This window comes from Ursus arctos, unplaced genomic scaffold, assembly GCF_023065955.2.
Source record: "Ursus arctos isolate Adak ecotype North America unplaced genomic scaffold, UrsArc2.0 scaffold_4, whole genome shotgun sequence".
NCBI classification, from domain to species: domain Eukaryota; kingdom Metazoa; phylum Chordata; class Mammalia; order Carnivora; family Ursidae; genus Ursus; species Ursus arctos.
The window spans coordinates 12,287,806-12,313,936 of NW_026623056.1; the positions used below are offsets into that span (position 1 = coordinate 12,287,806).

At 41.0% G+C, this 26,131-nt stretch overlaps 1 protein-coding gene across 1 annotated transcript; it reads right to left on the bottom strand.

The window, feature by feature from the left end:
* Positions 1–1,607: 1,607 nt before the first annotated feature.
* On the bottom strand, positions 1,608–21,953 carry KCNMB3 (potassium calcium-activated channel subfamily M regulatory beta subunit 3). Its single transcript, XM_026498352.4, has 4 exons — positions 21,127–21,953; positions 10,756–10,947; positions 6,630–6,828; positions 1,608–5,462 (listed from the first exon to the last, which is right to left on the bottom strand). Exons 1-4 carry the CDS (start codon positions 21,186–21,188, stop codon positions 5,064–5,066), a joined length of 852 nt encoding a protein of 283 aa, XP_026354137.1. The 5' UTR covers positions 21,189–21,953; the 3' UTR covers positions 1,608–5,063.
* Between the last annotated feature and the right edge of the window lie 4,178 nt (positions 21,954–26,131).

Sequence of the window (26,131 nt, forward strand, 5' to 3'; positions counted from 1 at the left end):
GAACCTATAAAACTCAGCACTAACAGGATCCTCGGATAACCATTCTTGGTGACAGAGTAATACAGCTGGGCTGTTTTTTAAAATATAAACACAAACCATTTTTATTTTTTAATTATTACATTAAAATTATAAGTGTGTCTTACATGCCATGGCCTGGGAAGCCTTTTTTCTTTTCTTTCAAAAGTTACTTTTACTTTCTGAAAAGATGATGGGGTTTAGCTCAAGATAACTACGGTCCTGATAAAATTGGATTGGTAACTCTACCTCAGAAGGTTAATAAGAAAAAAAAATAAATGAGTCACAATTCAATACTTCAGGCTCTGATGCTACAGAAATTTCCAGAGCACTGTAGTTTAGATTTATAAAAAGAGTTGGCATGCCTTATTTTTAATGGCATGGAGACTTGAGAAAAATTTTTGGTTAAAATTTAATCATTGCTGCAGCCATGGAAAAGGCTATAGCGCCAGGAGGCTTATGGTACTAGATTCTTGAATTCGGCATTTGAAATTAGTTGTGTTCTCTTTTCTTTATTGTTAGTGAAATTGGTGTGTGTGTATTTGCACACATTTCTATTTGTGTACACACTGCTTGCTAGTCCTAGTCAAGAGGCATCTTTTATAAAAGGTGTAAACATCAGGTTCTAAAGTTCAGAAGTGTTTAGAAGTTATTAGGAGTTTCCCAAGTTGGGATGTTAGTTTTTAAATAAGCTTATTTCATCCGAGTATTCCACTTAAGGTTTCACTCTTCCTTTTTATTCATGAAGCGCCATTCCTTTTCCTTAGTTTTAGACATGCTAAGATTACAGCCATGCTAGTTAGCATAAAGTGACAGTTATGAGCCATAAGGAAATTTTCTGACTTAATTTTTACACAACTACATATGAGTTTTAGTGGGGGGTTGGGGCTGGGTGGGGGGGTGGGGATCGGTCCATTGTACGTTTAGTGTAGTTTAGGTAACTGATTTTCACTACCAACAATAGACTCCATTCTTCAGGTTGGTAAGTATGGAAAGGTTTTTTTTTAATGCATTTCGTAAGCCAGTTAAGTCTGTAAATCTATCTGAAACCTTATTTAATCTGTCACTACAATGATTTTGTGGTTATGCTAAGAGCCATGTATATTTTTAGGTGATTCTTATTTTTGTTCCTCCTTCTAGGTAAGCAAGGAGGCAGAAAACTTTCATTGTTTTATATCTTCTCAAGATATCTTTAATAAGACTAAACTTGTTAATTCTAGTATGAATTTCCAAACATAGTCATGATCTATCAATTTCATAAGAACAGCCTCTTGTCAGTTTTAATTTTTGTTCCAAAGAGTGGTTGGAGAGCTTGGACTTCATGTGGTTTCTAGAAATGTTTTTGGCTGTGGAATCTAAGTTTCAAATACAATTAATAGTTTCAATGTGACTTTGTCCTTGGGCTTAATTGGGTTGAATAAAATCTAAAAGCATATATCCTTTTGGAACATAACACTTTAAATATCTCGGAGAATGTGGCACTACGAAAAGAAGACTACTAACACATCAAATGTTGACTTTGGAAGCTTCCAGAAGCAGACCCCACCACCCTTTTTTGGCCCCTTTTATTGTAGCAAATCTATTTCTCTATATTTTGTCATTCAATGAATTGAAGTCCTATGGTATAATGCATTCATTAGGAGAAAAATGTTTTTAAATGTTCTTTTAATGATGGCCCAAAAAGGATTTGACACAGCAAGATGCATGTGTTACTGTACTGAGACTACAGAATAATACAGTGTCACTAAGTTTAAGACCTCTTCCCAGTCTTGCTGTTCCCAGCAAGAAGTTTGGCCTGTGACTGCACTTACTGTTTGTGCTCATCAGAAACTGTCAATGTCTGCTTTTCTTTTAACTTTGCAGTCTGTAACATCACGCTCTTTATTAAAAAAAGAAAAAGAAAAAATGACTTGTGTCCAAACAATCCTTAGTGTACTGTGTATTTTAAACAAAAAACTGTGATAATTATATTTTGCCTTTTTTTTTTGAATACTTAAAAGCAAACCAGTATTGCTAATAATCAAAATTCAGCTGAACTTGAGTTCTTACCAAGTCATGACTAAGAACAGTTGATTGAAAACCTGAAACTATTATGCCTCAAAAGCCAATTTTTCTGCCCCGGTAAAGTGATGAATATTGAAAGAAATATGTTTGAATATTAACTTCCTTTAAGCATAAGGAATTCTGTGTTTGTATTTCAAGCAGAAATATATGTATACACATACACGTATGAATGTGTTTGTATATGCAGACAGACTTCTTTTCAAGTCATTTAAAGACCAGAACCTAAAAGTGAGGTTAGGCAAACTGGTTTAGCTTTCAGTTATTGTAAACCTTGCAAAAGGGGAGTCTGGGCTTTTCTTGGACCAGTAATACATGTAGGCATTGATACTTTGTACTTCTAAGCAATTAACAGCAAGTAATTGCTTAAATTTTGTTTCTTTGCCAAATGGTTTGCGTGACTTTGATTTAACATTGTTCTAAATTGACTCTGTTCTCCAAGCATAATGTCTCTCTTTCCTGAGATGAGATTAGAACCAAGTAGCCGCACTCTGAGTGGAAAACTGTAGCAATTGAAACACTTTAGGTTTCACACTTTCACTTTTTAGGTTTCAAATCAGTGGTTTTCAATTTGTTAGGAGAAAAATCCCAAGAATTAATTGTTGTTAGGTGCATGTCAAACTAAGAAATGGACTAGAGATGTGCCCTTAAGAAATCTATAGACTCAATTTGCAAAATTATAAAATATGTGTGCATACATCTATTTTATTTCAGGAAAATGATATACAAAATAATTTACCGTAACCTCTTAAATGGCATGTCCAGGACCTTAAATGTATGTTATATTTAGCCAAGAGAAGGTGGGAAGGAATCCTCTCCTACAGCTCCCTACCCTAGCCCCTATAACCAGCTGTCCAATGAAAGGTACCAAGGCTGACTGAATTTTATTTTATTTTTTAATAACGATTGTATATATTTAAGGCGTACAATATGATTTGACATGTATAGCGAATGATTATAGTCAAGCTCATCAATGTATCATCTCACGTAGTTACCTTTTGTGTGGGCGTGTGTGTATCTGTGTGATGAGAACACCTGAAGTCTCCTTTCTTAGCAAATTTCCAGTATTCAAGATAGTATTATTGCCATCGTCTTCATGCTGTACGTAAGATCTCTAGACTTACTCATCTTATAACAAAGTTTGTACACTTTAATTCACATCTCCCCATTTCCCCCACTCCCAGTAATCGCCATCCTACTCTTACATGTCCTACTCTGCTTCTATGTATTTGCCATTTTTGGATTCCACAAATAAGTGAAATGCAATTTTTTTCCTTTCTGTGTCTGGCTTATTTTACTTAGCATAATGCCCTCTGGGTTTATCCATGTCCTTGCCAATGGCAGGGTCTCCTTTTTTTAAGTCTGAGTAGTATGCCGTTGTATGGATGGATACACACCTCATGTATACGTGTGTTCAGTGTGTGTATGCGTAAGACCACAGTTTATTCATCTATTGATGGACACAGGCTGTTTCCATATCTTGGCCATTCGTCAGTAATGCTCCACTGAGCTGGGGAGTACAGATTATCTCTTGGAGGTACTAATTTCATTTCCTTGGGTATATACCCAAAAGAGGGATAAGGCTGGGGAATATTGAAACTTAGCAACCAATTTTTTATCTACCAACATTTTGAGCCCTTTTACAAAGTGCCAGATTGAGCGAGGTGTTGTACATACTCTCCCTTGTTTCTTCCTTAACCCCATGAAGGAAGAGATTATCCTCACTTTATAAATGAGAAGAGAGAGGCTTGAACCTTCCTTTCAGTTCAGCTGAACTGCCCGAGGATACATATCTGAAAAGTTGTAATTACGGCCTACAAAGTCACATAAAATCCTCTGAGACACGTTTTTTTTTCTACCATGCTCAGTAGAAAGAGGAGAAAGCACCAAAACTGTTCATTACTTGTCAAGTCAATATTGCTCTAATTATTCAGTCTATTTAGTCATTTGTGATTTGAAATCCACGGCAAAAAGGCATAATATTGACTTAGAAGCAAAATTTCTGTTTTGATTACATCTGCGTATAAAAGTTGCTTCAAAAGTCTCATTCTTTCTATTGTCCATGATGTAAGACTTTTTAGTAAAATTTTAAGATACTTTAAGGCACATTGGTTTTCAGAACGAACTCTGTCTTCAACTCCTATTCAGCTTACTCTGGAAAGCACCTGTTGGGAGAGCCTTGTGACATTCATTAGTTAATAATCACAGTGGAGTCACTAAATAAAGGACGGACATTTGCTGACTCTCCACGCGGGACTTGTCTACAATGCAGATGATCTGACATGAATGTTAAATTCCACCCGGGACAGACTCTCCCTGCTTCACATTTCTGGCCGTCTCTCCCACTCCCACCAGCATGTGCACAAAGAATAAAATGAGCTTATGGAAAGCATAATTAACTAGAACAATGTGGCAGAAAGCAAACTTACATGGCACACGGCAAGGTTGAGTACGAACAGCTCTAAACTTCGTGAATGCGCTAGGCAGCAGCTTTTCTCCTTTATCATGAATGGGGAGGTTGAAGGGTAGGCCCACATTTGTTTGAAACTACCAGATCATTATCTTCCTCGCAGTGAATGACTCGCTCTTCACTAAGATTCTTTCGAGAAATATTTTGATGTGAGCTCTGTTGCAGAGAACGCGGCTGGTTGCTCAGTGGTCAGTAGGTAGATGCCCTCATTGTGTCTTCCACACCGACAGGGCCACGAGGGCCGAAATTAGATCAAGCACAGCTACCTGGAGCCCATGCTGCCGTGAGGGGAAAACGCTGCCTTGGCCCACGTGGAAAGAAATGTGGAGTAGAAGAAAAGATGGCGAGTTGTGTGTATTAACGGAATAGATGGAACACATCCTGAGGCTTTTTAAAAATGCTGTTTCGTGTGTGCGATCTCATACTTAATGCGAACTGCCTCTCCATGCTTAGTCTGCAAGCAAGCGTCATTAGGTTCTCAGGTGCAAAACTTGCCCAGCAGCCGAAGGCCAAGACTCTAATCTGGCCACCATCGTAAGATTTCTCTGCTCCTTTCTTGGCTCCTCCCCACACCCCACAGTTTGAATCGATGCTGTTCCGCAGAAGGTACTTCGCCGCCCACCTCATCTCTGCGCGCAGCGCTGTATTTCTCGCACAGCAGGGACAGGTACTGTGTCAATCTCACCATGCCCACGATCAGGGCACCCCCTAGCAGGGTCAGCGTCGGCCAGAACAAGCAGTGGAAGAGAGCCATGGAGTCGTACTTTTTTATGAGAATGACATCTTCAGACCGGCTGTCTGGACTGTAGAAGCATGAAAAGGGAGTCCCATTTTTGTGATCAAAGAATTCCTTTATGTCCAGAGCACTGTTGAGCAAATCATTCCTGTCTCGGTGGCACTTAGGCGTGTAAAAGCACTAGGAATATGGAGGAGGAAGAAAGATGAGGACACTGTCCCCAAAACCAAGCGTTGAAACAACAGGTTTGATTCTGAAAGAGCTTCAAACTGAAGCTACTGGTGGACAGTTTCAATCTCAGAAGGTGATGAAACTTGCAGAGCTCATGGGGAAGGGTGGGCGGGAGCGCACAGAGGGAAATGGCCATTTCCAGGCACAAAGCAGAAATGTGGGAAGGAATTCTTAGAATACAGACATTGCAGAAGAGGCAGTGACCAGCTTCGTGAAAGGGCCATGCTCTCTCCGCATACAGGCACTCGGTCTTTGTCCATTCAACAAATATCTATTGAGCTCACTATGTGCTTTCAACGCCTATGAATGCCTCTAGCCTAGTTGTGTTGATTTCCCACAGTAAAATCTTTCCCTAAGGGATGGCATGTAGAGGCTTCTGCCCTAGGCCCACAGAGAGGGGTCCTACATAGGCTTTGGTTCCTAGAAGGCAGAACCAGTGAAGGGATCTGTCAGCTGGTGATTTTTTTTTTTTTTTCCAAAAAAGCTTGAGGTTTTTTAGCATATCCACTAGGCACTCAGGGCACTGTGCTTAGGGCTTACAGAAATGTTTGAGACCTTAAAAATTATTGCATCCAAAACAGAAAATAGAAATCATCAGATTGGTGCCTAAGTAAAGACAACAAAGGATAGCATGTCAACGAATCTAACACAACCTACCTTTCATAGTTGGGTGTAAATATACACTATAAACGTATGAGCCAATCTAGTGACCTATGGAAATCAAAATTATAATCTTTAAATTGAATTGATAAGAAAAATGGTTTACTTGATTTAAGATGGGTTGTGAGTACATTTTAACATTTTTGATATGATGGGGAGTGGGACCTCCAAAAGTAAGACTGCCCATGAATGACTCTGTTTGCTGGTTCAGCCTGTAAATTCTAGACACCTGTTTGCGAAATTGGAATAATTTCTTTCCATTCTATATACTCTGTTTTTCCCTCCAAGAATGCTTTTAGCTTCATTTATCCTGATTAGACCACTGTAGAGGCGTTCACTGGAGGGAAACAGATTTATCCCTAGAGATGGGCCCAGGTCCTGCACTCTGCTGGGGACAGTCAGGCACGGAAGGGGGGCTACAATTAGAACTCTTTAATCACATGAACTTTACATTACCTTGGAATTTATCTGGACAGCCTCTTCATTATAATGCAGGAGAGCTTTCTGACCTGAATGGGCGAGCTTCACAAACACCTGAAGACATGGGTACTTGCCCTGGCCTCGGCAGTCCACACCGCAGGTGAAAGCACAGTCCATCCAGTCATCCATGATCTGAGTGTGGATGATAGTGCAGTTTGATTCTTCTCTCTGAGTGCTTCAGTTGGAAAAAAAAAAAAAAATAAGTGATCTTCACCCTCTACAAATTTAGTTTTATATTTCTCTCTTTTTTTTTAAGAGAGAAAGAGAGCAAATGGGGGGAGGGGCAGAGGGAGAGGGAGAGAGAGAATCTCAAGCTGACTCCAGGCCCAGCATGAAACCCAATATAGGGCTCGATCTCAAGATCCCGAGATCATGACCTGAGCTGAAAGCAAGAGTCAAATGCTCAACCAACTGAGCCACCCAGGCGCCCCCAGTTTTAGGTTTCTAATGTGATAACCCAAGGCATTTGTCTATTTCAAGGTAGGGTAGAACCATTACAGAGGGCACATAATGATTAGGAAACATGGAGAACACTGAGAAAGGGAATAAACAGCAAATTGCTAAGTTTCATCTCAATTATGAACCTCTTGGCATATTTCTAACTACACCAACCCTTAGATCAATGGTTTTCAAACTTCAGAATTACCTGAGCAAGTTTGTTAGAGTGAAGAATTTGTGGATTCTATGGCTTCACTCCAGGAGATTTGGGTTCAGTCAATCTGAGTTGAAGCCCAAGAATCTATATTTAGCCGTATTTAAGATGCAGGTATTTGGCAAACCATGCTTTGACAAATATGACTGTAACCACATACTCAGAAATCTCACCCTCTTTCATGCCTCGTCATCTCAAGATGTACCCATTTGCCTGTCCTGATGAAAACGTGCCTTTGGAAGAGGTCCAACCACAGTCAGTGTGGCCCTTAGTCACCATAGCCTAGTAACAAGGTACAATTCCATTTACTCTCTCTACTTCCAAAGAGCAGATAGAAATCATAGAAAGAATGTCTCATTCGAACTTACTATGTTTTTGCTCTCAGTAAGTCCCTTGAGGTCAGGGGGTGTATCCTATTCATCTTTATGTTCCTCAAAGCATGAAGCACCATGCCTCCCACATAGCAGAGGTGCAAGAAGTTACCCTGAATTAAGTTTTACTTGGAAAACGTTCCTTTGAGAATTTGCACATGTACGACACACACAGAATGTTCTAGGTGCTATGAGAAGTGGTAGACGAAACTCCTGCCCATGAAGATTTTGTGGTGGTGTTGAAAAGACAGATATGTATAAAATGATTAGAGGACAAGTCTAAAATAAAGTAAATGAGGGTGAGAGGAAAGGCTTGATTGAATGTACAGGACCAGCTGCTCACGCCCTCACACACGTAGGTGGGTCCCCGTGTTTATTTCCTGGCGACTTAAACACAAGAAGTGAGCTTAGCAAATTCTAAAGTCAATGTTTGAAAAAGCCTCATTGAAACTAGGTTCACACTGCCCTCCCACTGAGATCTTTGGTCATGAGTAAGCATTTTCTTTAATAAACTTGGGACACCATGCCTTTTAAAATAATCTCAAGGCCAGGGCATAAAAAAAAACCATTGGATGTAGCCTAAGAAGAATAAAATGTTGGGCAAGTGAAAATACAAATATGGAAAATAAGGTTCTTCCCATAGCTCAACACTCACCTGCTTTTTCACAAACTTAAATTCTGTACTTATTTAGACTAAGCATCTTAAAATGATATTTCAGAGGTGCCTGTTTATCTGTGTTGGAACTTAAGCTCTCCGAATTTCCATGCACAAGGACCAGACCGGGCCTCTCAAGTAGAACCAGGGATGTATTTAGAGCTGAAAACATGAGCGTGTTCTCTCAATAACACTGTGTGTCTCTATGCCCACAAGTAGACAAGGTCCATCACTGGATTGAGAGATGGGAGTCTAAGGGAGTGCGGACTGGTATGAGCTACCCAGGCCACCTTCCGTGGAGCAAAACCAGTCTCTGAGGTGGCACAAGATCACAAGGCAAGAGACAGAGGAGAACGCACCTCTCTTAAGCATTCACTTCATTACTTTAAGCAAACAATTTCCAGAAATGCTTAGAAAAGTAAAATTTAAATACGAGGGGCGCCTGGGTGGCACAGCGGTTAAGCGTCTGCCTTCGGCTCAGGGCGTGATCCCGGCATTATGGGATCGGGCCCCACATCAGGCTCCTCTGCTGGGAGCCTGCTTCTTCCTCTCCCACTCCCCCTGCTTGTGTTCCCTCTCTCGCTGGCTGTCTCTATCTCTGTCGAATAAATAAGTAAAATCTTTAAAAAAAAAAAAATTTAAATACGAGCCACTGTTTGGTATCAGGCTGTGGAAGATATCCTCAACCCATCTCCCAAACTATCACATTTAAGAAATAATCTAACCTGGACCTGCATACAAGCACACTCACATGTGTGCACATGTATGCACACACACACACACACACACACATGCACACACACAATTTATTCAGCTTACATAGATATGTATAATGTAACTAGCTAGATAGGTAGATAGATATAGATACAGATCTCCCCCTCCTTCTCTCTCTCTCTCTCTCTCTCTATATATATATATATATAGAGAGAGAGAGAGAGAGTAATAGGAAAAGGGAGGTAGAAAGCTAGACGTCAAGAGTGAGGTACAATCATATATCCTGCAGACCATAAGATCCCTTATGGTTATGAGAACTGGGCCACAAATTTGGCTCTGAGCTTCCTAGCAGCCAAAGTAATGAAGGAAATACAACTACATATAAGATTCCTGGTGTCCACTGAATAAAAGCAGGTTGATCAGAAGCAGAAGGAGAATCCTGGTGCTAATACCAAAGGGAAAATTCCCCTGGACACTTCTAATAGTAGCACTGTGGTGCTGTAGCAATGGGGACCTCCACATTATTGCCCTAATAATGTAACTTAGGAATGGCAGGAGATGAATCTGATAAATAACAAAAGCCACCTACTTCCTGTCCTATGACCCTTTTTCTTCACTGAACTCCCAGGCCTCCCTCTCCCTATTCTCCTGACCTTCTATCACTCTTTGGCTAACCTAAGGGAAATTGTCCCTTGCTTTTCCCCTACCCAGTACTGCCCTCCCTCAAAGTACCCCATGTTGTGTAAGCCATCCTCTGAATAAAACAGCTCCTCCCCTTCCCTAGTGAATTCTCCCATCTCTTCTATTGCTGCAAACTTCAATTAAGTATTAGGAGGCAAGGAGTCTTATATCACAATGACAGGCAAGTTCTTTACTGGCTAGGTGACCTTGGGAAGTTACTTGGCCTGAGTATCAGCTTTCTCATTTATAAAAGGAAAATTAAAATGATAAAATAATGCTACCATCATGGGTTTGCTATAGACTTAAGTAGGATAAAATATAGTGTATTTTGGCACATAGTGTATGTTTGATAAATGATAACTGTTATTCCATGTATTTAATAAGGAAACCAATTTAAAAACAAAAGGAAGAAAACTAATATCTCTTGAGCAACTACTATGTGTTGGGTAGACATTGTCAAACTCAAAAAACTCAAACTTAAAATAACTTTTATTGTGCTCATAAATTAACCATTCCCTGTGATATCTGCTTGTCTGGTTTTATTTTAAGATTTTATTTCTTTATTTGACAGAGAGAGTGAGCACAAGCAGGGAAGTGGCAGACAGAGGGAGAGGGAAAGGGAGAAGCAGATGCCCCACTGAGCAGAGAGCCTGATGCGAGGCTCGAACCCAGGACCCTAGGATCATGACCTGAGCCAAAGGCCGATGTTTAACTGACTGAGCCACCCACATGCCCCTGATATCTTAAAGGAAGAATTTATTGCCTACATGCATATCTAATGTATGGATTAGTTGTTGAAAGTATTTTTCAGATTGAAGAGGGGGAGTGGCAAAGGAATATCTTCCACTTTCTTATCACCCCTTCCTCCACCCCCAGCTGCCTCCCAGCCCTGAAAGACAAACAGATGATTCTATCTTCCCTTAGACAATGGTCAGGAGGGCTGAAGAAGCCAAAGCCAACCTCTTCTTTACTATTGTGCTTGGTCTGATCTGAATTGAAAATTCCTGGTCTCCTTTCTCTGTGTCTTACCTGAGCAAGAAAGGCTTGAGGATGGTTATTCCAAACAAGAAGAACATGAGGACTGAGAAGCCCATCATTGCAAACCCTAGCAGCACGGCTCGGTCCTCTCCAGCACTGGACGGTAGCTTCTTGTGCACGTCTGGGAGGTCACCATCAGTGTGGTCTATATTTCTATTCCTCCCTGAGGCAGAAAAGGCTGTCCTTTGGAGGAAGGAGGAAGATATTTCAATAAGCTCATAGAGAAAAGGGAACATTTACCAACGCATGGTGGGTGGAGGGATGGTCCCATTTGCCATCCGCCTGAGGGCTGCGATCAGGTTCAGAGCAACAATGAAATCCCATGTCAAGAGCTTGGCTAAAAGCTCACCTAAATGAGCTAAAATTGTGTGTTATAAAATATAATTTATATATTTTTTACATATAACACAACAGTAAGGAAGTCTGCTTAATCAATGACTAGAAAAGAATTACCTGTAAGTAGTTTTCATTTGTGTTATGTAAATAAGTGTTATGAACTTGCTTATCTGTCAGGGATACTGCCCATTCCCCCTGAAAATAATTTTTACATTCTTCTCTGAGTTCCATATGTAAAGAATGACTCAAAAAGTTCAGATTCAGAACTAACAACATCCGGAAATAGTAGGATTTGACTTGTTCTTTTATATTGTTCTTTGACATGGAAAGGCAGCCATCTACCACGGGGCTTGGTGGCCCATAGCCAGTCCATTCAGAAAAATGAAGGTTTCACTGGTGTCTTCTCTCCCCCCACCCCTCTTCTCCTCCTCTCTGTTCACTCACAGCTCTGTGCGAATGGCCCTACATGTCTCCTCTCCCTCTCTCTGCTCTGTACCAGCGAAGGATGTGATAAGTTATTTCACGATGGGGGTCCAGTGAACAGTAAAGTCCAAAACGAAGGTTGCTCACTGGTAACCCATGGACAGCATCCAGCCCGCAGATGTGTTTTTTTTAGCCTTGTCTGTGTGCTTTTTTAATGTGGGAGTTGCTAACACTTTAAAAATCGTGGAATTCTCATAAAAATGCTGATTACTGACTTTTGAAAAAAACCATAAATTCCACACTCCTGCCTATGAACAGATGGCCAAGCCAAGGAGAGGCTGTCCCTATGGACCAGCATTTCTTCTCCAATTTGCCTTAGTCCCACCACTTCCTATGGTCACTGTCATTGATTTGCGGTTCCTTGGTCAGTAGGTGTATGAGTCCCAGAGGTATTTCCACTTTAAGAGTTTTAACAAAATCTTAAGCCAAACAAATGCAGTTACATTGGTAGAAACTCAGACACCATCAAACTGCATAAAAAGCTCACTAAAATTTAAAGCTGAGCAAAAACATTGTCAAGGGACTTGCTAGTTGTTTTCTTCCAAAAGTATATTTTATACTTTACCCCACATCCTTCCCCTTCCTCTCCCTCGCTCCTTTTCTCCCTGGCAATATCTTCAGAATTCAAAGACAGTGAGGGGAATGTCGAGCAATCCAGGATGTTCTAGGAGCTTGCCGTGGGAAGCGCCAGCCTCAGAGGATGGCAGCACTCCCGGGTTAATACTACTTTGAGAATCAAGGACATGGTTTGGGGATTTTTAATCTCCTTTGATATTTTATTCACCCTCTATCATCCCACCCTCAGAGAATGGGCAGGGGAAACAAGTTTTTAAATGAAATTTGAAGCAGTACATTTTATAATTCATAAACAAATATGATAAAGAGTTTTAGCCATAAAGTAAGATTTGGATATTTTGTAAGTTTCCAGGAACCAATACCCTGTCTTTTCCCTCATGCTCTGAAACTGGACTTTAGTTGCTTCGTATTGTAAGTCATCCTGGAGGCTGGTTGTAAGATACCCATGGAATCCATGCGTGAAGAGGCTTCTTATTAGGTCTCCCTGGCACTTCCAATATATTGATTTAATAGACCCAAGTATAAGTGTTGATATGCAAAACTGGCATAATTTCAGTGTGGGTGGACAGCAACCACACAGCGGACAACCTTTGATCACCTGACCCTATTGGCCAAGAGGCTGGTGTTCCTGAGTTCCACTGTACATTGTTCCAATGTATTAATTAGAAAGACAGTTCTTGGCAGGCCACCCCCACCCCACCCCAGGGCAATGCACAGATAGCAGACTGAAACACACACTCTTCCTGTCAAAAAGGCCTATTTACTTAGCCTGGAGCTTCAGCCTGAAGTACAGGCTTCAGGTTTCCCGCATATCTAGAGGCTAAGAGGTGCTCCCAGGGAACACAGGCAGGGAGACACAATCCTTGCACACCCTCTTGGTCTTGCTGTAACTCAATAAGACCTCCCAGAAAGGAGCTTATTCACGTGTCTGGAGCCCCAATTTTTGCAACTCTCATTCAGGAAACCTCTAGATCACCCGGTCTAAAGGCCGGCTAGGTTTCTAGCTGCAGCCCCAAAGGACTATATATTTGCACACTTTTACAGCTGCTGCCTGAGGGTCTGGCTTCCAATCAGCCTTAAACTAGGTGGTAAATGAAACTCCTCCCCTAACAGGTCTTGACATACCCTCAACAGCTGGGACACACAGAGAATAAATCAGGCAGCTAAGACAACCATGACATTTTGACAGACAACCAAGAGCTAGGGAAAGGGTGAATGAAAAGTTTCATTACCTACCGAAGGCCATTCCTTTGAGACTGAGAGAAGGAGCTCTTTTGCCCAATACATAGAAACCAACACAGAGTCAAGCAAAATGAGGAAATAAAGAAATACTTTCCAGATGGAAAAAAAAAAAGAAAAACAAGATGAAACCTCAGAAAAAGAGATGAGTAATCTACCTGATAAAGAATTCAAAGTAATGGTCATACAGACGCTCACCAAACTCAGGAGAAGAATGAGGGAGCCCAGTGAGAACTTCATCAGAGAGAGAGAAATTATAAGAAAGTACCAAACAGAAGTCGCAGAACTGAAGAACATGATAGTGGAACTGAAGAATATACTTAAGGGATTCAATAGCAAACTGGATGAAACAGAACACATCAGCAAGCTGGAAGGCAAAGCAATAAAACTCACCCTGACAGAGCAGCCAAAAGAAAAAAAGAATTTTAAAGAATGAAGACAACTTAAGAGACCATCAAGTAGAGTAACATTCATGTTATGGGGGGGGGGAGGTCCCAAAAGGAGAAGAAAGAGAAAATGAGGCAGAACAGTTATTTGAAGAAATAATGGCTGAAAACCTCCCTAACCTAGGGAAGGAAAGAGACATCCAGCTCTAGGAAGTAGAGAGAGTTCCAAATAAGATGAACCCAAAGAGAGGCACACCCAGACACATTATAATTAAAATGTCAAAATTTCAAAGTAAAGAGAGAATCTTAAAGCAGCAAGAGAAAAACAAGTTGTTATGTACATGGGGAAACCCCATAAGGCTATCAGTAGATTTCTCAGCAGAAACGTTACAGGCCAGGAGGAAGTGGCCTGGCAAAGTCAAAACGTTGAAAGAAAAACAATTCTAGCCAAGAATACACTACCTGGCAAGGTTATCGTTCAGAACTGAAGGAGAGATAAAAGTCTGCCCCATAAGCAAAAGCTGAAGAAGTACATCACTCCTACACTGACCTTACGAGACATGTTAAAGGGATTTCTTTAAGCTGAAAAGAAACAGCACTAATTAATAACAAGAAAACATAAAAAATAAAAAAAATCTCACTGGCACACGTAAATACATAGTAAAGGTAGTGAATTAATCACTTACAAAGTGGTAAAATTAAAACTATAATAATTAGTTAAGAAATACATAAAATAAAAACATGTAAAATGTGACATCAAAAATATAAAATAGCTCTGAAGAGGGGAGTAAGCATGTAGTTCTGGACTGTGTTTAAATGTAATTCAAGTTGCTATCAGCTGAAAATCAACTGTTATGGGGCGCCTGGGTGGCTCAGTCAGTTAAGCCTCTGCCTTTGGCTCTGGTCCTGATCCCAGGGTCCTGGGATGGAGCCCCACATTGGGCTCTCTGCTCAGTGGGGAGCCTGCTTCTCCCTCTCCCTCTGCCTGCCCCTCCCCTTGCTTGTGCTCTCTCTGTCAAATGAATAAATAAAGTATTTTTTAAAAATTGACTGTTACATACATAAGATGATATATCTGAACCCCACAGTAACCACAAAGCAAAAACTGATAGTAAATACACACACACAAAAAGAGGAAGGAATCTAAACAACACTAAAGAAAATCATCAAAATACAAAGGAAGAGAAAAAGAGAAGAAAAGAACAAAGAACTACAAAAACAGCCAGAAAACCATTAACAACATGGCAATAAGTACAGACTTATCAATAATTAATTTAAGTGTAAATATACTAAATTTTCCAATCAGTACAGAATGTCTGTATGGATTAAAAGAAAAAGAAAAAAAAAAAGCGAGGCACATCTATATACAGCCTACAAGAGACTCACCTAAAAAGTAAGGACACACACGGACTGAAAGTGGGGGACAGGAAAAGATATTCCACATGAATGGAAATAAAAAGAAAGCTGTTGTAGCTATATTCATATCAGACAAAATAAACTTTAAAACAAAGACTGTCATGAAAGACAGAACGGAGCACTACATAATGATAAAGGAGTCAATCCAGTAAGAAGAAACAGCATTTATAAATACATATGCAACCAACGGAGAAGCACTAAAATAAGGCAAATATTAATAGACCTAAAAGGGGAAGTTGGCAGTAGTAATCGTAGAAGTAATAATAGTGGAAGACTTTAACACCCCCACTTACATCAATGGCTAGATCATCCAGACAGAAAATCAGTAGGGAAACATTGGCCTTACACAACACACTAGACCACATGGACTTAATAGATATATATAAAACATTCCATCCAAAAGCAGTAGAATATACATTCTTCTCGAGTGCACATGGACATTCTCCAGGATAGATCACATGTTGAGCCACAAAACAAGTCTCAATAAATTCAAAAAGACTGAAATCATACCAAGCTTTTTTCTGACCACAGTGGTATGAAATTAGAATTCAATACAAGAAAAAAACAAATACCTACAAATACTTGGAGATAAAACATGTTATTGAATAACTACTGGATCATAGAATAAATGAAAGGAAAAATTTAAAAATTTACCTAGAGACAAATGAAAACAGAAATATGACATACCAAAACGAACAGGATGCGGCTAAGGCAGTTCTAAGATGAAAATTCACAGCAATACAGCCTACCTCAAGAAACAAGAAACAAACGATTTAATTTTATACCCAAAGGAAATAGAAAAAGAAGGACAAAGACAAGAAGTAACAAGTGTTGGTGAGGATGTGAAGAAAAAGGAACCCTCGTGCACCCCTGGTAGGAATGTAAATTGGTGCAGCTACAATGGGAAACTGTGGAAGTGTCTCAAAAAACTTAAAAGAGAACTACCACATGATCCAGCAATTCTACTACTGGGTATCTATCTACGGAAAATGAAAACACTAATTTGAAAAGATATACATACCCCTGTGTTCATTGCAGGATTATTAACAATAACCAAGAAATGGAAAAAACCTAAGTGTCCATCAATGGATGAATGGATAAAGAAGATATGGAAGATATATATTGGAATTCCACTCAGCCATAAAAAAAGAATGAAATCTGGCCGTTTGTGACAACATGGCTCGACCTCGAGGGTGTTAACGCTAAGTGAAATACGTTAGACAGAAACAATGTATGATTTCACTTACATGTGGAATCTAAAATACAAAGCAAATGAGACAAAACTCGGACTCGACGATACAGAGAACAAATTGGTGGTTGCCAGAGGGGAGTTTGGTGTGGTGGTGATGTGGGGGAAGAGAATCAAGAAGTAAAGACTTCCAGTTATAAAATGAATAAGTCATGGGAATATAATCTACAGCATGGGGAATATCGTCAATAATGTAATAACTTTGTATGGCAACAAATGGTAACTAGACTGACTGTGGTAACCATTTTGCAAAGTACACAAATGTGGAATCACGATGTCGTACACTTGAAACTAATATGATATTGCATGTCAATTACACTTAAATTTTAAAAAACTGCCTAACCTGATTCTGATCTAATTTAGAAATAAGACAGACCTGGTAGTATACTAGACTATATTTTTCTCTTTCTAATATTTCTGTCCACTTCATTCCAAGGCTTTATGAAAAGTTGACAACTTATATATCTCTTGTGAAGAAGCTAATTCATGTTAGGGAGGAAGAATAGTATAATTGCCAAAACTGAATACACAGATAATTTTTATTATTATGAAAGTAATACACTTCTATTTCACCAGCATAGTGGACTAGATACTCTAACTGCAAACAACTAAAAAATTTTGGTCAAAGCTTACAAAAAGTTGGAAATACTCAAAGGACAAAAACTATGCTAAAGTAAGAACCCAAAAAAGACAAATGGACTGACAATGACCTCATACTCAGTATAAGAATGAACTAGAAATAATCACCCCTCACACACAGCTCCATAGGAGATGGCAAGGAAAATGCCCTTCTCAAACCTTGATGCTGAGTACAGGAACGAAATGGCAATCTTCCCTCAGATTTTATTATCTTAACATAATCCTTGCGAGAGTTTCAGCCTGAGTTCACATTACCCAAAAAATCCAAAAACCTTAACCTAAGAATTGTTAATGTTGGGGCGCCTGGGTGGCACAGTGGTTAAGCGTCTGCCTTCAGCTCAGGGCGTGATCCCGGCGTTATGGGATCAAGCCCCACATCAGGCTCCTCCGTTATGAGCCTGCTTCTTCCTCTCCCACTCCCCCTGCTTGTGTTCCCTCCCTCGCTGGCTGTCTCTAGCTCTGTCAAATAAATAAATAAAATCTTAAAAAAAAAAAAAGAATTGTTAATGTTTTCCCAAGTAGGTGGTGCCTTTTGGCAACTGGCAGAAGCAAATACATAATTTCTCTGGAAGATCTCACCTCCAATCTCAGCCCCAAAGGAATCCTATGAAATTTTAAGGAGTATGTGTTCTCATTCAAAAGTCATAAAACACTGTAAGGGCCTTTGAGGGAGAAAAAAATAAAATCAGATCCACGAAAAGCTTCAGATATTTGGACAGTATATAAAAATGTTTCTGTGATATGTTTAAGGAAAGAAAGAAAGGATTAGAAATATCAAAAAGAGCAAGACTCTACAATATGACCAGGCCAATATTTAAAAGAATCAAATATAATTTTAGGGATGAAAAATAAAATAATTTAAATAAAAACTCCATGGACAGATTTAACAGATTAGCAACATCCAAGAAGATAATTAGTAAACAGAGAGATGGACCACAAAAGACCCAGAGTATAAGACATAGAATCCCTGTAATGGAAAATACTGGAGAGAAGAGAAGGAGCATGGAAAATAAATAGGAAAGATCTAACGTAAGGTCTATTCAGAATTCCAGAAAGAAGAGAAATAAGTCAGAAGCAATATTTTAAAAAGATAATAGAACCTCAGAATTGACGAAAACCCAGTCCTAGATTCCAGAAGCCCTGCGGGATAAAATAAAAAGAAACCCACACATAGACACATCACAGAGATACTGCAGAGACACCACAACAGAAAATCTTAAAAGCAGCCACCGAAAAAGACAGATCAACCTCAAATGGAATGACAGGCTGAGATCTCACTTCTCCATAACAGGAATGGAAACCAGAAGACAAGAATATTGTCAATATGCTGAGAGAAATCACGTGAGACACGCAGATGTAGAAAGGTGGAAGTTTGTCAGGTAAAGTCTAAAGAAAAGCAAGCTGATGTGAACCTTCAGGTTAAAAAGCCTTTTAGAAGTAAAGAAGGTAATAATATTAATTAAAGAGTCACCTGGAAGAGCTAACAGTACTTATTTATCCGTACCTAATAGCATTGCCTCACTGAAGAACTAGAGGAAGAAACAGACAAATCCACTGACAAATGAGATACTTTTGCATACTCCCTCCGTAATTGACAGCTCAACCAGATAAATCAGTGAGGAAAAGATTTGAGCAAAGGAAGTCATGGGCTTTATCTAAATGACAATAGAGAATACTGTCCCCTACAGAATACATATTCTTCTCAAACATATAAGAAAGAGTTAGGAGACCTAACCACAAACCGAGCCATAAAGAAAGCCTCAACAAATGTCAAAAGATTCATGAAAGTAATGTACTTTTCATACGCTCATGTGAGGAAACTTGAAAGATGTGGCAAAGTTGAGAGAAGAGAACAAAAATCACCCACAATTCTACCACTTAGAGAAAATTTCTATTCACTTACTGAGTTATTCCCCTCCTCTATACTGTTTTAGATAGAATGAGATCATTCTGGATATAGTGGGGGTTTTTTAATCTTCTCTTTTCACTTAACATAATAAGCCCTTTCTTATGCCAGGAGCAATTCTTTGCGACCCTTCTATTGGCTGCATAGTATTCCATCAATTGGATATGCCGTAAATTCCTTACCTATTTCCTTATTGTTGACTATCGGGGTTTTTCCGGTTTTCTGAGACCATAAACATCCCTGTAATTAACTTTGTGGTATTTATAAGCGCCTTTCATCCAAGGACCTCAAAGCATTTCAGCATGATCTAATTTTGCTCTCTAGCCAGTAAGAGAGTAAATAGCATTTTTATTCCTTTTTGCCAGCAATATATTTCCACTTCCAACCAATGTGTTACCTGGAGATGTTTTATTCATAGTCTAGGCTGTACCCAACCCCTTTGTGGCTTCCCTGCAGACAGAACTGATTTTCCCACCAGCCCTTTTGCACACATTGCTCCAGGCACCTTCTGGCTTAGCCTCAGGCAAACTGGATTTCAAAGAGCTTGAACGCGCTCCTTTGGCTGTGATCCCTGCCGAAGCCAGAGCCTCTCCCTCCAACACTGTGACTTGTCAAGAAGCGTTCCTTAGAAAGATGCTGCTGTTCATCAAAGCTGGGTAATTCATCTGACACTCCTTTCACATGTGTATGTAACTTCTAAGCACTGGGATGTTAAATTCATATTTCCCTGTAATTTGTTTGTGTTAAGAGGAGACTTGGGTAATTATTTTTATCCTTCTATTTTTTAATTATAAAATTGTTTAACAACTTCTTTTGAAACAGCAAATGAGGTTGAGCAAAGTCAGCATGGTTCATCGAGTTCAGCAAGAGGCAAGGGCAATAATCCAATTGCGCATCTCAGCAATGAAAATGGGAGACTGTATTGCTTTGGGGAGAACACAACTGCTCTTCTATCTAGTTAATTGTGTTATGAACAAGGCATTAAAACTTGTTTCCTTCTCTGTTCGTCATTTGATCTTCTGCCATAGAGTAATTCGCTGTAATTGTCTTTTCACAAAAGCATTAGTGCATTCCAAAGAGAGAAGTGTTTTTGTGTCTATCTCTTCTTTCCCCCTTGGTCTGTCTTCCTCCTCCGACCCTCACCTCCGCCCCAACCCCTCTATCTCACGTTCCTTCCTTTCTCGAATACCCATGCCTGTCGTTACAGGATGACGGAAATGGGTAATGTGATGACCACTGTGGTCTTTACTGGTTCCACTTACTCAGCTCCCAACTCCACTTGAGCCACCAACAAACCACCCACATTTCCAGATACAGTGTGTGAACTTGGCTGAGAAATGTACCCCGGCAAACTTTAAATATTCTATTCCTCAAACACCCTCAGGCATGGCTCCTCTCTCAGTTCGGCGCCCAGTTCTGATGGCTCCACTGGCCCAAACTCAGAAGCACACAGAAGGACTGTAGCTTCATTTAAGGCTCTCAGCCCCCCTGTTTTGCATTCCTCTGGGGAGAAAAAAAAAAAGGTCCTTAAGATAGCCTTTCTCACTTCTTCCCTTAAGGAGTCAAAGTGGATGGTTAATAACAATGGTTAAAATAGAGAGGGTAATGGAAGAGTGTAGAGAGAAGTACGTAGAAAGTACGCTGAGGCATGTAGGGACTATTCCTATCTCCACTTTATGGACAAGGGGTTGAGGCCGACAGAGATTATATGACTTGCCCACGGTTATGTAGCTAGTTAATGAGTGGAACTGAGGTTTGAATCCAGGCCTGTGATTCCAGGGCCCAAGCATGCTTCACCAGGGGAACCAAATGCCGGTGGTAATTTCCTCCCCCCTTCATTCAACCAAGGGGTACTTACTGAGCGCCGGACATGTTCTGGGCCATGTTCTAGTGCCAGGGAACCCCGGGTCAGTTAAAAAAAGGTCCCTGGCCTTCAAGAATTTGCAGCCCAAATGGAGGAGGAAACCAACAAGAAAGGTTGCAGCCCCCTGATGTCCGGACTTGGGGGGAAGACGCCTGGGAGGCATGGCAAGTGGGCGCCCTCAGAGGACGCAGACCAAACCTAACCGCCAACTCGTCCTGGCCGCCCTCCAGCCACTTACCCAGCACGATGGAAGCTGGTGGTGACTTACCTCCCCGGGCGCCGCCGGCCACCCTGGAGTGTAATTTGAACGGGGATGCTGAAGGGCTGCATGAGACCCGGGGGCTGGGCCACATGGACTCCCTTCCCGAGTCATAGCCGCGGAGGGCGCAGGAAGGGTGAAGCTGACGCATCGACGGAAGTGGGGTCCCCCCGGGAGCCACCAGTCCCAGCGCAGGCATCAGAAGCACCCAGGCCTCCAGGGCGGCCACGGGGTGGGGTGCGGGGCGCGCCGACCAGGCGCGGTGGGAAGGCGAGGCAGGCTGGCCCGGGGGCTTCTGCGGACTCTTGGCAAGGCAGAGCAGTCAATGCCAGACGCTCGAGAAGACGCCGCCTCGCCTTGCGCAGCCAGACCTTCTCCCTGCGGTCGCCCAGCGCCTGCCTCCGGCTCGTCAGCGGCGTTCCGCTTCAGCAGCCGGGCATTGCCATAGAGATCAACCGCTTGCGGAAAGTTGGGGCCCCAGGGACCCTGTGTAATTGGTGAGGGACATACCCAGTTCAAGGTTTGTAAAAGGAGGAAATGTTTTACCCTGACCACGTTTCCTTTTTCACAAATTGTCTCTTCGAGTGCAAGCTTAGGGAATGGATTTTTCCAGTGAATTGCATGCTCCGATTAAGAGAATTCGTTTTTATACAACAGGTGATTTCCCAAATTTTCGAGGGCCATAAAATAACTCACCATTAAAACTACATCAAAGTTTTAAAGAACGGTATGAAATATCATTTTATCTTTCTTTGATAACCCAGAAGACATTTGGAGATCTTTCAATACCTTCAAATCATGAACATCAATTACCATTATAATGTAGCTTTACTAACATGTGGATAATAGAATGTCAGATAGAACACTTTGGTGTATGTTTTTAGTAAAGTTAAACATTTTCCAAAACATTGGTGTAAGCAAGAATGTAAGCATAATCTTGTCTGTAAATATCCATGTATATATAGCCAGACTAACTGCTGCCTGTCACTATTTTAATATTATTTAATGAAGAAAATATATGTTGATACACTTCTGACTTGTATTATTTTTCTATTAGAGTTGTGTTAAGCTCTTTATAAGCTATTTGTTTCTAATGAACTGATGCAATTTGGAATAAAAACTAACAGCAACTAAAATTTTTTCCCTTCTTCCCCCTATTCCAACTTAGCCTTGTAAATCTATAACCTTTCTTTTTCAGATTTAGTTCTGCTAATAAGTTCCCCTGCAATTTTGTATGTAACTCTCTTGGAAGAGGTAAATAATTCGATGCTATTTTTACACATTTGATTCAGTCTCAGAAATGTAATACTGTTTGAGCCTGTGAGATTCCTACTTGGCTCCCAGTACTTGCATTTAACCTTTCCTGGGGCTTTCTGGTCATCCCCCTTTTCTGATTCTTATTCCATTTATGTGAAAATACTCCTGCATGATCTTTAAACATTCATCTTGAGAGGGTAGAGAGAGAGAAAGTGAGTTATTTCAAATTACTTTTAGTCTCCATTCAAGAGTTCTGATAGACCCAGACATTTATTTTGGGTCCTGGACAAGTCAGGGCCTGAATATGTCTGAGGTGTAGCTGACCTAATTGGCCATCCGAGATTGATCCCAGACCTACCCTGTGCTTTGTTTTCTCTTCCTTTTTAAAGAGGGCCAAGATGACAAGTGAGAGGGAGTAACATAACCTGTTGCCCTTTGATTTCCCTCCTACTGCGGCTTCACTTGGTAAGTGACTCACGTCTGCCCACCGATAGCTGACCGCTCCCCTCTGGCACACACACTTCCCTCGAAGCTCGCAGTCTCAGAAATCCAGGGGAGTCAGTATGAACGGCAGTCCCACTGCGTGTATTCATTAGCATGGCAGGTAAGGCAGAAAGAGTGCGGTGGTCAGAGACGCTAGGTACACGGGCCTTCGCCATACATCAGGATCTCTGGTCCCTGCTCTTGGTCCCCTAGACCATCCCTGAGCTCCTAGCTTACTCCTTCCTCTCAGAGTTGCCGGAGATCACTTCCTGCTCCACAAAATGTCAGCTAAGTCAACTGTCAAACTCACCACGTGGGTCCCCTTCCTCTCTGGGCCAGAAGCTTTGGAGACTGGGTTTAAATCCCAGCTCTGTAACTTCAAATAACCCTTTAAACATTTGCTGCCTTGCTTTTCCTCAGTAAAAGGTAAAGAAAACCCAGTCTGAAGTGTATGAGTGTGGTGAGACCTCATTAGTGTCCATAAACTGTGGTAAGATCTATAGATGACAGGGGGCGTTGTTGCAAATGCTGGCATCATAGATTCCTGGCTCCAGAGTCCATAGTAAGTTTCTTTTGCATTTAACAAATGCTTTGCTCAAGGAAAAAAGAGCCACCTTCCCCTTTCATCATGTTGAAGAAACTGCTTCCTCATTCTTTTCACATTCTCTCAATTACACACTACCTATTACAGTTAAGAATTCTTTTGTGGCCGAAATTCTCCATGTTCATGAACACTGTATCTCTCTTTTCAGATTGAGACATGCGCAAAATTTACAGCAACCTAAAAAGTATACAACAACAGCCTATGTACTTGTGTGTTCTCTGTGTATCTGTGGGTAGGAGAATAAATAAATCCCTAACTGAACCATCATCCCAATATGAGTAATTTCTGCTGATGCAAACAACAATTTAAACTGTCAAAAGTAAAGTCATATCTGATCTTACGTTCCCTTCGCAGGTAAAAACAACAAAAACAAGAAGAGAGTATGATCTGTACCCCGCACTTAGGGCGTCTTAATGGGATCCTCCATTTCCTTTATCTTAATGACCGCCTCCAACCATCGTCACTAGTCAGTCGTCGCTAGTCAAATGGAGACTGATACTATGATCTAAGTTCATGTCCGAGAAACCAGCATCAGCTCTCTGCAGATGCTCTTCTTGCTCTAATGAGAAATAATACTAATGACTAACATTTATCGAGCACTTAGTTTGAGCCCCACACAGTTCTAAGGCTTTACATGTACTGACTCATTTCTTGGGCTTTTGCAAGAGCAGAGAGCCACACTGACTTATGCGATTTCACAAGAGCCACAGAACGGAGCTTATCCTGGCAGAGAGACAACTCATTGGATAATTGAAGCAGAAGCTAATAGAAACAAGAGCTGAAATTGTTAGATAGTTCAACAGCCCCGGATTTATGTTCCTATTTCAAATCCACTGTGACCAAGTCTTCAGTTGGTGCTGGGTATGGGCATACTTTATAATATCATAAATGAATCAATATTGATCGTGAGTGGTACTTGACTTCAAGTGTGGCCTGCTATGAAATGCAGGTTCCCAGGCCCCGTCACTAGAGATTCTGATAAAATAGTTTGGGTGTAGGACCCAGGAACCTGCATCTTAAAAAAGCTCCTCGTATGATTCTAATACAGGTGGTCCTACATTCATACTTTGGAAAACCCCACATCACTTTATGGGTTAATTAGGTCTTGGAGGCCTGACCTTAGAAAACTAAACACTGTGTCTAGTCCCAGATCTCACAACCTCCGTGGATCTCAGCTTATTCCTCAGTACAGTGCGGGGATCGGAGCAGATAATTTAATGTACTTTCCGCTTTTAAGATTCAATAAAATCTATGAAACCATAAGTTTGTTTGCAAGAAAATATGATCTCCTCTCCTGGAGTTCAAGAAGGTAAGAAGACCCCACGTGAGCTGATAAGCAGCCCTGCTAACCTAGAAAGAAGAGAACCAACCACCCACCCTTACCCTGTGTCTGCAGGGAGTAATGCTTACCCTGCACTAGGTATCGTGCTCAGGGCTTTGGGAACATTATTTGCTCAGTCACATGACCCGAAGAGGACGTACTCCACATATCCCTGCAGGTAAGGCCACAGAGCCTAGAGAGGCCAAGTAACTCCAAGTAACTTGCCCCAGTGACAAAACCACAGCGATGAGGGGCAGGTCCTCACCTAGTGGCTGGGGATATGTGTCTTATTCTTAAGGTTTGCCGAGGAATGTTGGTGGCCAGGTCTTCCCACAGATAGGATGTTCATAAATTTTGCTAGGAATTGGGGTGTCCTAATTACTCTCAGATAAATTCTTGTTCCTGACTTGACCAAGTCTCCATTTCTTGGCAAGTGATATCTCTTCGTTAATTCTAACACAACCTTACATCTTACGGAATAACTCCGTTCATGAGAATTCAGTCAGAATTATCAACTAACTAGAAGTTGCTTCGGTTGTTTTGTTTTGTTTGGCTATTTCGCTTTCTGAGGAGAAAAAAACAAATGATAGGAAAATGAACCAGTAGCGGTAACTGAACTTTTTGAAAATAAAATTCCAGGAGAGCTCCCGAGTTAGTACTGATTCGAGTAACTCTTCTGTTTCGTGTAAGACATATTTGTGGCCGGTGGGTTCCTGATCTCATGGCAGACACCTCTAATGTTTGCTCCACGAGGGCCCAAATCTGTGTCCGTTTTATTCATTACTGTATCTCTAGCTCCTAGAACAGTACTTAGCATAGATGCCCAGTAGACAGCACTGAATGATTGAATAAGCTGGACACGACCCTCAAAATTATTCTATAGGTGATATTAAGGGCTACTGCCAACCAGTTGGGGTAGGCTTGAAAGACGAGAACATTTGGCTCTCCCTGTCTAGATCTTCCATGTATAACTACAGCCTCTGCGCCGTGTGAATTAAAGTTCAAAACGATGGTTGTGAGGATCTGCAAGGTTCGTAATCATTCTATTCAACAAGCATTTCGTGAGCCTCTCCTAGCGCAGAGTTCAATTACATTCACGTCCGCCGCAGTGGTTCACAAAGGGGAGGGTGCCACCCCCTGGTGGGCGTCTTGGAAATCTGTGGAGTGCGTCTTGGTTGGCCCCATGATTGGAGTGGACAGCCGGATGTGGCAGGTGTCCTGTAGTCTGCAGGACAGTCCCACACAACAAAGAATTGCCCTGAGTGCCATGGAACTTTCCATGTCCATGTCCCACTGGACATTCATGTAGATGAAAAAAACTGTTTATATGATCTGAGCTAAAACCTAAT